The following is a 14,895-nucleotide window of genomic DNA, read 5'->3' as shown; positions in this document are numbered from 1 at the left end:
TATCTACTATAGGCTCCTACCACGGTGTGAATGTGTGATTAGTAACATACTTCTATCTCCACGGTACGTGATATCAGCAGGGCGAGGCACATTAACACTGTCGTAGGCAATTAGAATGTAAAGGGCACCAACTAACTCTGGCATCTTTGAACTCGGAAAGTCAATTTCCCAACCTCAAGGACACAGGTAGTATTTGCAAGCCCCGTATTCCAAATCTTACTTGATGTGCACTTTGAAAAGATGACTGATGGGCAAATATGCAGTGGGATACACAAGGGAAGAGAACCTAGGGAAGGTGAAGCCCAGTCAAGGAGGAGACACGGCGGTCGGTTGCTAGGCTAAAAGTTGCATTACTAGGAAGGTATCGGGTTACAGAACGTGTTCGAACGTGGCCGCGCGGGAGTCCCAGGCCGGCCCGGGGGTAACGGGTAAAATTTGAAAATAAACAAAAGTAATTGGAGAGTAAATACTCGTCAAAATAAAATGTAACAAGTGATTATGTTAACCTTAAATGTTATTCTTCCACTGTCTTTGCTCAACTTTGTGTGAATTTGCTTCCAAATGAGATCAATTTCGGATTTCAAAAAGGGTTCACGAGAACCAAACAACTGATTTTAAGAGGCCCCGAAAATTAAAAATAAGGTTAGATTTTTGGATTTTTAGAAATATTACAGTAAATTTAAACTTTCTGTCTTAGGATTTTTTTATCTTTTAACTAAAACTCGACTTACAGTCAAAAGAAGAGCTAAAAACGCAGTGTTTTAACTTTAAATACCGATAATTCATAATCGCGGCCATATTTAAAAAATCCCTAAGACAGAAATCTGCGGAAATCGTTGCTCTTCCAAACAAGACCTCAATGAGGTAATTTGAGCGATTTTTGGGAATGGTTAAAATACCATGTTTGCACGCATGCTGTGCCACTTGGATATGGGGACCTGGATTTTATAACAGCGTCAGCAAGAATTCTGACCTTCAAGGTCACCCACGATGACGGCAGTAGCTTCGTTACATGTTACATATCCACAATAAAATCACGGCATAGATGTAATGTTTTAAAAACGGTTCATATTTGTGGAAAGGTGGATTTTTCCTGTTAGGTGGTTCCCAAGTAAAAAAGGGCTTGAAGTAGCCGGTTGTAGCGGCTTTACTGTAAATGACCGCGGGTAACCCCGGATCGAACGCCCGTTCTATTCGAATGACGTCATATCGAACAAGATTCGCGGGTTCGGGGGATTCGATCTCCATAGTAGCGGAGTGGGACTTTTGGGCCCAAATCTGACCATCGTGAGAGGCCTCAGCCAAGAGGCGAAACTTCGTGGCTAGATTGAGATGACGACCGAACACAGTGGAGAAACTGGGCGAAGGGGACCAAGTCAAGAGGCTTTTTTAAAGTGCCATAATATTATCTACGAGAGCATGCATCTTTCTACTTCGTATCATCCTTATTTACTAGCGTCATGTCATAGCTTATGCAGAGATGTTAAGAAGGTATTCACTTATTTATAGTGTCTTTAAAATCTAACTTGTCTTCAGAATATGTACATGTTTCCTTCCACCAATGACCTGCACTTTACTATCCATATTGAACACTGTCCAAATTGACTCCCACTAGTCATATGACATGTCTTTGATACTTACGTACCATGGGTACAGATAGGGATTAGGAGTCACCCCCTGAGCTCGTTATATACAGCCTACAACTGCGGCACTTCTCACTTTTCTCCATAGAAGTAGCTCTACACTCTGCCGTGTGATGTATCAGCTTAAACATAATCTGTACGTTCGTTACGCAGCTTAAACTTTCTAACTCCAAGTACAGAGAATTGTTACTCCATGGGTACTTAAAAGTACAGAGAATTGTTACGCCATGGGTACTTCTAAGTACTTAAATTTAACTTCAGACACACTCCGCTCTACTTGTACTGAAGTTCTGACATCTGAGGAGACTCAAAAACATATTTTGTCTCCATGCATTCCAAGATAGAACATATTGCCTCGATGAAATTTGGCTTACATCAGTTCCAGATTTGGACATTAGAATGGACTTTCGTTCGTTGCCAGGGGTGAAGCTTTTACTCTTAAAGCGATAATGTAGAAGACGTTAGTCATGTGCCGACTCCTTAGTGTGAACGGCATGGTAACTGTACTTCCATCAGGGATTAACATGTTGGAGTCTAACCTGCTTTGCGTGTGGAACCTTTAGTGCAAAACTGCATGAAAGGACGGCATCAACTTTCTCCATACGTCTAAGCATACGTAGCGGACACTTCTGAAACTTTCTGAAAAGTTGGTTCAGAGAAGTTCCATTTCACTTGAGGTGGAGTTGGGTAGTCGGAGCATAACAATTGGATTCATCGGATTTATGTCTCAAGTTTTGTCTACCCTGAAACAAGATTATAGTCGACAAGATCTGCAATACAACCGTGTCTGCAATAGCGTTTCCACTTTTAAAACGTACCGGCAGCCGCATAGATTTTTTATAATGCATAATTACAGTGTCGGGGTTACGCCCGGGTACTTACAGGTCCTGAGTTATAAACCAATTAAGACTTGATGTAGAGGGCAGATGGTTTGTTTGTTCATGATGATAGGTCTGATACAGATCATTGAAAGTCTGGAAACTGTGTTAAGACGTGAAGATGGCAAAATGATGTGTATGAAAGACACTTTCTGGAGACAAAGGTCTGGGAAGATCGCTAAGAGCCGGTGCATATAAGTAGATTTGTCTAGATTGGCTACCAGTAAAGTTTTTATAATCTATTTACTCACAATAGACAGGATTTTATTGGATAAGTCATCCCAGCTTTCACTGATTAATCGGGAACAATACAAATTCATGGGCACAACTTTTCCTTAACTTGGAGCGATTCACTTTCAACGGAAGATTCACGGGTCCTGCACATCCACTTTGGAGATTTCAGGGATTCAATCTTGAGACTTAATTGACTTGAGGCCGCGCGCCTACAGAAAACGTCTTGATTTATCGATTTTCGTTTTCTTACGGGCGAGGTGATCAGTCACAAACCTCTTCTGCACCGGGGCTGGAGAGGCAAAGTGAAAGTTGTTACGGCTGGCAACTAGGGCCTAATGGTCAGGGCAGGGTCGACCTTTCTCCCACTTGTACTTATCGGCTGGCGCTCCACACTCCTCCCAGACGCTGAAGAATTACCCAGACTCGGCGTGTGGAATGTGGCGCCGTTAATCTAACTTTGCGCTGAATCAGTGGAAACCTGCTACATCTGCTGACCTGTTCATCATCTAGACTTTCCAGAGGTCAAGTGAGGACTGTTTAACTGAATTAGGAGCTTCTGCCGCTGTTGAGTCAGATCTATAACGTTATCACCCAGAAGGTAGTTGACCCGACTCCTACGCAGGTGGATACTTTTGCACGCCACGCCTGGTTAGAACAACACGTGCACGTGATAGCTTTGTAAGGACCATGTGACTGCACATCTGGGGCCACAGTATAGTCGTCACATAACACGTGATCCTTAAGGTAGAGTCGGTCTCTGTTTTATTGCATCTTACATCTGTTAGAAATCATTCCCATTTCGCAGCTTTGTAAAATCAGAGTGACGTACATACACCTCCGCATCTGTCACCACAGACAAGCCCGATGAGTCCCTCCGGTCTAATCGCGGGATAATAAACCGCGATACCATCTCCTGACGCGGGTCTCCGCGATGTTTGTCAAGTGCGCCTGTCTGATACAGTTGTCACATCCGCGTCTTTATCACAACAATCTGACGTCACCCTGCCCGCGGGGAAATCTAAGAGGCAATAAAACTAACCATAAAACCCGTAATGAGAACAGTGGCAGCAAGGTCGGCATTCACACGGTGTTCATCTCATTATCTCGGTATTATCCAGGCTTCTTATATTGATAATCCCGTATCGGTTGTATCACTGCATGTCTTCAGCACGTCAAGCTGTTACCGAGCCGGCCCAGCGCGACCGTGCTTCTCTCTTTATCTCCACAATAGAATTTGTATCGGTGACCAAGCCGGTAAATCAGGTTAGATAATGGAGGGTTCTTTCCTTTGTTCGTCAGCGCGGTTCATCTCGACTTCGACCCCGCAATTTTCTCTCTTTCAGGAGAGGCAGATTGACTCTGGGACTCGCTCAGGTTCAGCTGACAATCTTCTCCGCTGAAATCCAATTGCTTTCTACTCCTTGCGGTAAAGATGAAATTGTACTAAACCGAGTCTAATCGGCCTTCGCGGTCCCAAGCGTCAAGGAAGGATGCGCCGTAATCAGCGCCTTCTATACAGATCAAGGCATTCTTAACATTGTAAAACTTTGTTAGATCATACCACAGTGCTCTGAACACGTGGATTGGTATTATTAGATAGTCAAGCTCAGTTCTGACCTTTAGATAATCACATCAACTTTGTTGTCGACACAAAAACACAGCAAACTTATCAAATTTCTTGCATTCCGTATGGCCTCTCTCGGGTCAAGCCCTGAGGCAATCAACTTGGAGGAGGGCAGGGGTCGGGACAGAGAACAGACTCGGCGAGTCTGCGGTTTGAGTTCTGATCAAAGTAAACTTGATTGTAAGATAACCCTTCAGCCCTCAGGCATCTACTGTGAGCTTATACTACGATGGACTTTGTTCACTCATCAATTCGTTAAGTTTGTGTGCCATGTTTTTGTTCACAGAGTTCGCCTACACTGATTCCACTTCGTTACTTGCTAAGACTTAAACTTAGTTTCTCCTGTTCTTAATTAGGACATCGGTCAGTTAGTTCAGAAGTTTTCCACTTCTCTCCACTCGTCGCCACGATGTTGGCTCCCTCCCAACTGAAGCCCTTCCTTTCATGTTATTCTCTTTCATCAGTGCTCTTTCTCATGTCCTAACAGTCATTACATTCTGTCTCTCGCCATTTTACTGAGAGTGCATGGTGCAGAAAATACATTTTTTTCAGATTCCTCATAGGTTGTTTTGTCCGTAAAGGTTGAAACGACTAACCTGGAGATGACAAAGATGATATATCATACTATGTTAAGCCTGTGTTATCATTTGAATGCACACATGAATCCTCTCTACAATAATGTGAAACTATGTAGCTTTTAACCTTTTTATCCAGCTTAAGTGTGTTTGAGGACGAATCGTGGAAGGCCTCTTTCGACCTTAATAAGCTACCATAAGTGTGACAAATGCTTCTGACATTTAGAATCGTGTAAGGTTGATGTTGGGTCAGTTTTCCCCACAGGTGCTCCCTGTGGCGGGTGTATACAGGTCACCGGAACAGCCTTAGGAGTTTCTACCTCAGGGTGATTAGAAACGCCTGACTGAACGGGCAGGTTCTTTTAAGATCGCAGCAGAAGAATCTACTGTGGAAGCACAGATTTACAATGATTTTGTGCATCAGATGGGCAGACATGAGCAAATCATCCACTCACACAATCACGGCTACAGATTCTCAAACGAGCTTCGAACACGTCGGAAACGATACTCGTCCTTGCAAATGAATAGAGCGGCAAGACTTGAAAAATTGCCAGAAAGTAATGCCAAACTATAGCGACTGAAGTCTTTAGAATTCTCGCGGTGCCGTTTAGATTTATCCGAGGTCCGAGTGAATGGATGTCCGGACCTTTAGAAGTAGCCGGGCGGTGATTCGTCAGTGCCCGGGCCGCCTGACAGCCCCATCGGTCACGGTAATGACCCTGGGACCGAAGCGATCAAATGATCAAAAAGTATGAAAGGGCTACAAATAACCCTCCCGGGGGCGGGCTGGTCAGCACGACTACAACAGAGGGACGGGCGAAATGGTCGCTAAAGCTGGACCCGGAGCGTGGGAAATGGTCTTCAACCTGTCAACTTTCTATTGTCAACTGTACATCTGATCATAGTTCACCGGCCGGGCACTGTCATAAACCAATGTGTGTGTACATACTGAATGGTGTGAATGTCCGCAGTACTTGTCATACTTGTAGTGGTCAACCTAGGCTTGAAAGATACTTGTATGGTGTGGCGGAAAGGAGAAGACCATGCAAAACAAAAAAAACAAGATACGGGTCTAAAACATTGATAACTGGGTCTCATCTACGATAAGAAAAGAAAAATGTCACTGAGATCAATGCCTAGGCAGAATTGATCTCAGGCCTTCAATGAGACTCCAGCACTCGGGAATCACGTGCAGTTGATGTGGTCAGCAGCAAAAGCTCCCTCGACTTCCCCGGTCAAGGGACCGGTAAACGTGAGCGGACATTGAGGGACCATTAACTCAAGTTTGTGCTGAGTACGTTAAAGGGTGCACGATTGTGCATTGATTTAGTGAACGCCGGTTCATTTGTCACCAAGGCCTTACAGAGGCTGCTTGAGGCAGTCTGAATGATGAATTGGACGTTGGATTCCGCACATATATTCTACTTATAGTTTCAATCACGATTAGGTCTTATCTTTGTCTTCCAGTTTACCTGATGTCATTGGACATTCCTGTGCTTGTTGGCATTTCGCCCGACTTTGCCATTGGACATTTTCACTGACATTAAACACGTTTAGTGCAATTGAATATTATATGCTTCATTGTCCCTTCCCTTTGCATCATCGTAAAACAAAGGCCAAAGAAAAATTACCCTCCACGCGAAGCATCATCATATCATAAACATTCCATCACTATACATCTGATACGTGTATGGTATAACATAACCGACATTAGTCTCAAAGGACGTTCATACATGATAGAGTATAATGTAGACTATGAGGATCAAAAGGATTCGTAGCGTTTTTACTAGATGAATTGCCACGAATGGAAAGATAGGTGAAGGACCCAGCGGCTGAAGGTGAAGGCCCTTTCTCTACCATAACCAAGTTGATCTTTTCGTTTGTATCAACCCATGTTTATACTTGATTAAGTTATGTGCGAACGGTAAGGCGTAAGTACGTATTTTGTAGTGCTGTTACTAGATGATACCAAAAGAAGCCAGCGGCTGCAGATGAGCTCAGGCTCTTGGTCAATGGGAACCAAATCGAGCTTTTCGTCTGTATGAATGGAGGTTTGCACATAAGAAAGCAATATGCAAGTTTAAAGTGATAAAGTGATTTACAGTGTTATCACTGCATCATTTTGTCTGCGGCAAGATCAAAGGCAAAAGGAGTAAGTCGCTGCAGGCCTCGATGACTTCAGTTTCTTCCTCAGTGGGAATCTGCATCAATTTATGTTCGTACTTGACAAAGTAACATGTGAACTTTAAGATGGCTTATAATGTTATTACTAGATAATTAGATAAGTAAGTAGTAGATAGATACATAAGTAAGATCATAGCAAAAGAACCATTCGGCTACAGATGAGCTGTTTCTCTATACGGGGGACCAATCGAGCTTTTCGTCTGAACCAATGCATGTTTATACATAACAAAGTAATATCATAATGTTATTACTAGATTATTACACCAGAGGTAAGATCATATAGCAAAAGAACCCTTCAGTTGCAGATGACCCGAGGCTGTTTCTCTACCAACAGCGAGGGACCAAGTCGAGCTTTTCGTCAGCAATATGAGCGGCTGTGTCTCTATCCCCGGGCCACCCATCAGTACCACTGACGGGATTATTTTCCACGTGGCTGCGGATCTGGCCCGTGCGATATTTCACCTGCCGCGGGGAGGAATTAAAGCGTTCCTGATCCCCCACCGACGAGCTGCTCCGTTCCATTTCAGATATCTTAATGAGGGGCCACTGCCGCAGGCCAGCCACTTAGTGGCACGCAGAGCCTGTTCAGCCTGAACTGAGCACAAACCGTGGAGAGTAATGCGAGCATGTAGGACAATGGACCGAGTGGTACACACGGGTTTCCTTTTTGTGCGGGTCACTCTATACCTGTAATCAGGTGTAAATATTACATGAGATACGGGCTGAGCTCCAGGTAAGCCGATTTGTTTCCCACCTGCAGATAGAGCCGCGGGTCAAAGGTGCGAGAAACAACGTCGTCAATGTCTTATCGCCAGATCTGCGGACTACATCCCTGCACAAAGCCCGCCTTCCTACCCTAATAACCCCGGTAACGGCGCTCTCCTGGCGGACGGTTCAAACCGGGATCCGACACCGCTGCATATGGACGAACCACATCACGTCCGCTCGGCCAGGGTTAACGTGGCGCCGGGTGAACCCACGGACATTAGGGAAGAAATACAGCCGGCTGTTTTCGAGGTTCATGTTTAGATAATGCCCGAAAGAAGACCCGTTTGTTACCGGCCAGCCTTAGAAAGGCAATCATCAATTCTACACACAAAACTGAACACTATATCCGTCACGCAGGCTTTATAACTTAGTAAACTAACTCTGTTGTCTGCCGCTGGGGGACAAGGCGTGTGTGAATACCCAAGTATTGTAACTGCCCATTGGCGTGACAAATACGCCTTGAGGCTCGCGGCGGTAGCTGGTTATATTACATAATATAAATAAATGACACATTAGATATGCACGTTCAGTGAATTCACAGACAATTTTGTACAGTTGCCAATGCATCTGTTTTCTCTTGCTCCAAACTCCTCAGTTCTTTTGGTCTTGTTTTCTAATGTCTCTGTAACTTCGAGTCGACTTTGAAGTTTTCTTAGTGTTTCCTGGTGCCGTAGCCTGGTATCCAGCCTTGTTAGCTTTAGTCCGCTACCCAAGATGGAGCGGATCTTGGGTAGCGGACTAAAGCTAACAAGGCTGGATACCAGGCTATGGTGCCGCCGATTTGACGAGCTGTCTGATTGTGCCCTTGGTTGTGAATGTCAATGAGTGTGTTCGGTGTGCAAGCGTAGAGGTGCCTCAAACTTGCTTAATTAAACGTCGACGGGGTTAGAGTAGAAAATATTAATTAGAACCGTCTGCCATCTCTGTAGCCCTGGGCTGTATGTGATCAAAGCGGTAGGATGTTTCTCATTACCAGCGGCAGTGTTGGAACTAGTATCATATTTTATGTCGCCGATCCATAAAGAAACAACGTGACAAACAGAAAACGGCTCATAAAAATAGATTGATATTCTGAAATGAAATCAGGCTCTGAATTGTAAATTATCATCTGTCGTTTGATCTGTCGAGTGCAAACATAATTTTAGACCGACCTGGGATAACAGGGTATTTTTTTACAGTAGCTTTGTAGCTCACTTCTTCAGCAAGGTTGTCGGCCGTCCTGATTAAGCATTAGCGATGTGATCTGGAAAACTTTCACAATCATGGACACCATAAAGGCTAAGATTAAGAACACTTGAGAAGAGACATCTTCTGATTTCTTTCAAGGCGGCGAGAGGTCCTTTCGGCCCACTGGTATTACGTGGGAAGGAGGTTATCATACGAACAAATCCGTCTGTAAGTGAGAGGAGAGGGGAACCGATTACCTTGGTGATTGGAGTCATTACGGACTCTTACCGGGGTATGAGATGTGACTTACAACTACAGATGCTGCCTCACCCTTCGTCTGGTCCAGAAGGTCGATGTCGAAAGTACTGATTCCTGATGCTGTGACCCATACGACTTGCCAAGTATTGAAAGGACTAACCGTTTCAGAGACCTTGTGTGTGTTGAGAGTCCATTAATCCTCAGCTAACCGACATCTTTCGCATCGCAGTCATATATCAGTCCCTTGGACCGATCCACTGATTATGCCCATAGCGTACATTTTGAAGACGCCCGCCCACCCCCAATACTTTTCTTGACGTACATAGACAAGGATCTGGACATTGTTGTGTAGGCGTGATTCAACACTTGCCGCCATATCTATTCTTTCAAGAGAGTGTTGAATTCTCGTCTAGTGAACCTGCACCGGCAGTCTGGTAAAGTAAACTATGGGGTCCATCTGTAGAGTTCAACCGTACTGTCAGCTGGAGCAACGGCAGCCTGCAAGCAAGCTGGCAAAGAGAATAATTAAAAGGATTGATGTACGTGGATTATTGCGCACTACTACTATAAGTGCACACATCATCTTGGATTACAGGGTAATCCTACAAAATGAACGGTAGCACGGGCTGAGATTTACGATGATGTGTTTTAAACCCGGTCTCAATGATGCTGGCGCGATGACAGTTTCCAATCAAGGCTGGGCTTCTGAAATCATCAGAGCAAAACGAGGAATTAAAAGGCTCATAGTCTGTAAATTATTTCGTTCTACTTTATGAATTTACACTGCATCTTGGATTTAAGTTTAATCACGCTAAACAAATGCTTATATGAGACAAGATTAATCATCGTTTGATTCACATGCAAACAAAATCTTTGCATGATGACAACTAACGCTAGACTTAGTATTCCCTAAACTGCAAAATCATGGGATGAAATATCGACTCTTGTCATCGAGTGGGAACTTTTGTCATGTTGTTAAACACAAGGCAGCAAAGAACACCCTCTAATTGATGACTGATTTCCTTCGCACAATTGGTGTGCGGATGTGATGAATTACAATCATGTATCCCTGTTAAGAATTGCCGCTCTATCTTCTTAAGTGTACCCCTGCGATTGGTGGGGGAGATGATAGATAGAACCTGTACTGATCCTGTGGGAAAGTAGGATCATCTACTTTCTGGGGAAATAGTCAGCATTCATGCCAACTCCCTGTTGCATTATATTTAGATATTATCCGGACCCGTTCCTACATTCAGATTTGAAACCGTCGCCAATAAAATACCTACATGTATGTCAGGGTTGGTATTTTCAAGATATAAAAGACGAGACAAACTACATTTAAAACCACGAAATCCACATATTTTGGTGGGCAGTAGTAGATGGATGATGGCGTAAAAAGCAGCGACAGGATTCATGAGTTGCAGATAAGATTCCAGATAAGCGGCTTCGGGAAGTTTTCCATAATTGAGCCTGAAGCCCAGCTCTAACAAAACTGTGCCCACAGGCGCCACAGAAGATCAAACCAGCGAGTTCTGTATGATGATTTCTCACACTAAACTGGACTGTCTGGCCGGAAAATCCCTCGCAAACTGTTACGGCGAGTCAGCGGAAATTTGCTTCGCTACTTTCCTAAAACTTTGACCTGTAAAGAGACCTCGGGGATCGACGTGGTCTCCTGGGTACATAAAGAACTGTTCTGTATGGCGGGTTTGAAAGAAGTTTGACACTCAGAACAACAGGAAAAAGTAAAACCCATTGACAGCGAGCGCTTGTAAATTTTTCATAGCAGTCCTCTGATTGTTTCCGTATAGAATGCTAATTGCTTCCACCGCTGAAGCCACACGCAAGAATAATGCACTTGTCGTATCTGATCAGCTGTTCCTCCCAAACCACTGGTAATTTTGTATCCCTGGAGACCAGGGGAGTGGGCCTACTCCATCATGCACCGGGCAGAGACAGGTCTGGTCTTTGACTGTAGAGGATGAGAAATTTGTCTTGATTTCCGTCTTGTCTTGGAGTAATCCGGTCCGAGGGAACGGCTGTTTGTACAGGCGCGGCAGGACGACACATGTCGGCAGTTTGACACAAGATTCAAAGTTACAGATAGAACAAACGCCATGGTCAGACTGTGAATACTGAAGGTACCGTCCACATTACAAGTTAACTTCCGACTGCTGCAGTCAATGTCTGTACCCATTAGTTGTAACTCTCAAAACAAATAACAAGAAATACTAGATATTGATTAAACATTGGAATTCGTCAGTTATTGTCCGACGGGGTCCAAATTAGCCACAAGTTGTTTCTTTCTCTGTGTTTGTCTGTCCTGTCGCTCGCCATATTCCTCCTCCCTGATGAAGTGATCTCTGTACACCCTGCCGTGACCAGGTCTCTGCACATCCGGGCGGCGCGGTCGCGAGGACCGGGGTCTATTAGACTCGAGCTGCTGGCGAGTAGCCCTGTAGTCTACATCAGTAATATCTCTTGTTTGTGATCTTTCAGGGCTGTATTTTCCCGGTGATCTGTCCCCTGGTTTCCCCCCGCGATCTACGTGATGATTCTTTAGGTTCTCATTGTATGCTGTACCAGAGTGCGGCGGTCTGTTCTCGGCTCTGTAAGTTCGCAGTTTGCGCTGACTTTCTGTCCGCGGGACGAAGTCCGGGCGAACTCTGTGGTGGTCTTTTAAAGTGGGCGCGTCGACGTGCTGTCTGGAGCCGGAGCGGTCCAACAGTCCTCCCGCGTCATGGGCGTGGTCTGAGCGTCTTCTTGACGTCGTGCCGTGATGCTTCTCCTGCGGAAATAGAGATAAGGACTTCAAGATTGAACGAAATGCATTAATCAATATTCCCCCATGTCTACAGGTGCTTGAGCATGTCTACACGTACAGGAAACGGATGGGATCACTGTAAGGATCTGCATGACTGATGGTTGTACAATCAATCAGATGCTACTGGACATGTTTCCTGAAGTACGCTAGATCTAGACATGATGAATAAAATATCTATACCGCGATTGTACTCTTTTGAGATGACTGCATTGCATAGCGACTGCATTGTACAGTCTCAAAAGGGAAATATGCAGAGCATTTCCTCATTTTAACAGCCTGTAGAATCGCATGGCGCCGGCATTGATAGAGAGCAGAAAGGTGTGATCTCGTTTAGTGCTAACTCCTTAGACATCAGCTTCTGTGGAAAGTTTCCCCTCAGCAGCCATGAGTTTGCTCCCACATCCCCAGTAATGAAACTTTGTAGAACACATCTGAAGCTTGCTTGACGTCATTAACCCGACTGAGTTCCGAGCTCTAAATCCGGGGTTTAGAGCTTTTTGTCAACCTTCATTTATAACGGAACAAACTGTAGGCTACGCATACTTAGAACTTAGAAGTTGGCACATATATCATCTATAAAGGAAACTTGAAAGGAAAGGAAACTTAAGTTACATGTTTGAGAGTCAAGATGGCGACAGGGCGGCCATCTTGCTTCGTGATACAACCTTCTCACCTTGGTACCAGTGTTGGTGGGCAGTTTCTGAAGTTCCCGGATGTAGTAGGTACTGTCCCAGGTCAGACTGTCGTCCTCCCCACACACCCGTCTGTCTAACGTGACGTACTCTTTTCTCACTTCTGTTGGGACTGAATGGACACAAACCAGCGTGATATGTTATCGTAACCATGTCACACACACCTAGAGAGTAAGACACCTAGCTCACACACACTCAAAATTACTCACACAGACACACACACAGACACAGACACATTCATACACGCACAAAGCACACTCACACATACAAACACACAAGACTGATATGCAAGCACAATAAGCACACACTAATATCCCGAAATATGTACCATCTTTATCAGCAAGCTCATTAGATTAAGTATTGGGTCAATCGCCCTGACGAAGGCAGTACAACCGTTCGAAAGATCACCGAGTTTGCATTTGTCAAAACTTTGATAAAAGGTTGACTGACTTCTTCTACATCACAGGCTCGTACCATCAGTTCAGTTGCTTTGATTCTAACGTTTGTAAAATTTGGCTTGCTTTGTTTCTACCCTACTGCTGCAGGGCTACTCTGGACTCCGACGGGAGATTTCCTCCACATTCCGCATCGCCTTGATGCACTAGTCGCCGTTCCATCAGATAGCATGTGCAAGTAATCCACTTAGTAATGCATTTTGCCTGCATATGTATGTATCTACTTAGGTTAATCATTGCTTTATCTTGTTCTGGTTGTCATTGACGATAGTTTGATCAGCCTGCTACTCTTGACCCCTGGTCTGACATTATTGATCGTTAATGTAGAATGTGTTCATCAGTATGTAATGTTGATGGGGCGCCTGTTATCGGCTGCCGCTGTCTGGGCGGGTAAGTCTCTGTAATGCACTTTGTCGCAGTTTATCAATACATAAATCCATAGGAATGATACATCATACCATAGATCTGACTACGTGGTCTACTTTGGACGGAGTCACACATACATTTCCGGCGGGCCTGTCCGATTAACTAGTAAAGGCTGAACAATATGTATGGTGCAATGGTACACTTTCAGGATACAATCATTCTTTTGGTACAATATTATAAGCACACTCACGACTATCTGCACAGTGAAGCTTACTTTCTTGACGGGCGCTCCGTCTTTGCGCATATCTTTTTCTCCTTAGAGAAGTAAAGTATCGATCATCTATACCAATCACCAGATGTTGAAAGATGTGACGTTCTGCCCGGCCTCCTTCGCTTTAATAGCCAACGGCCCATTTGTCTTATAGATCCCGGTTTTCCAGACACAAATTTCGCAGACGTGCTTCCGTCGACCTTGTCGATTTGCCATTTCAAGGAGATTTTTTAAAGAAATTCAAATGACTCGGAAGAAAATAAAATTTCAAAGCTCTATCACGTGAAACTTGATATGCTAATCACTCTAATGCCACTTATATATTTTGAATTATTGATAAGCTTATTTAAATGATTTTGTAAAAGTTACATTTAGCCTACATAAAGAACATGGGATGAAAACTCCCGCTGAAACCAAATATGATACATGAAACCCTATATATGCAATTAAGTGTAGAAATGTAGCTGGTCAGTTCTGGTGGTCATCAGAGGCTGTAGCAATGTGACCGATGAAGGATTACGGACACTTTCAGACGCTGATGAAAAATTACTTGTCACCTATTCATAGGACGGCTACGTTGTATCTTATTTTACACGAATGTCACTGACAGACATGTATTCAAATTTTTGTGAAGATTTTAGGAAAAAGTCTGCGCTTGGTATCGATTGAAAATGTCAAACTCCACACTTTGTTTGACATACTAGTACATATACCCTGTGTTACACAATCTCCCGCTGTCAGGAACTGATTAGGCCCCCTCTTCTAAAGCTTGCGGCCATACACCGCTAACTCAAGAGAGCTAACGTAATTCCCAGAACTGCCAATAGAGGCTCAGACCTCTTTATCACTATGAACACCAGTCCAATAGGAGCTCAGAATTCTCTGTCACTATGGAAACGAACCATCATAGCCGCCAACACAATCGCAAGAGATTGTTGTCAATCTGACAATAACTG

General features: G+C 44.1%; 1 protein-coding gene across 1 annotated transcript in view; it reads right to left on the bottom strand.

The window, feature by feature from the left end:
- Nucleotides 1–10,260: 10,260 nt before the first annotated feature.
- LOC109481196 (hemicentin-2-like) overlaps nucleotides 10,261–14,895 on the bottom strand; it is a 43,324-nt gene continuing 38,689 nt past the window's right edge. The window contains exons 10-11 of the mRNA XM_019783724.1: nucleotides 12,829–12,959; nucleotides 10,261–12,119 (exon numbers count right to left, since the gene is read on the bottom strand). Coding sequence (XP_019639283.1) covers nucleotides 11,595–12,119; nucleotides 12,829–12,959 — 656 coding nt within the window. The 3' untranslated portion in view covers nucleotides 10,261–11,594. The remainder of the gene's footprint in view (nucleotides 12,120–12,828; nucleotides 12,960–14,895) is intronic.

The sequence above is a fragment of the Branchiostoma belcheri genome, unplaced genomic scaffold, assembly GCF_001625305.1.
Source record: "Branchiostoma belcheri isolate BF01 breed outbred unplaced genomic scaffold, Haploidv18h27 scaffold54, whole genome shotgun sequence".
NCBI lineage: Eukaryota > Metazoa > Chordata > Leptocardii > Amphioxiformes > Branchiostomatidae > Branchiostoma > Branchiostoma belcheri.
This window is presented reverse-complemented; position numbering and strand designations above follow the sequence as displayed.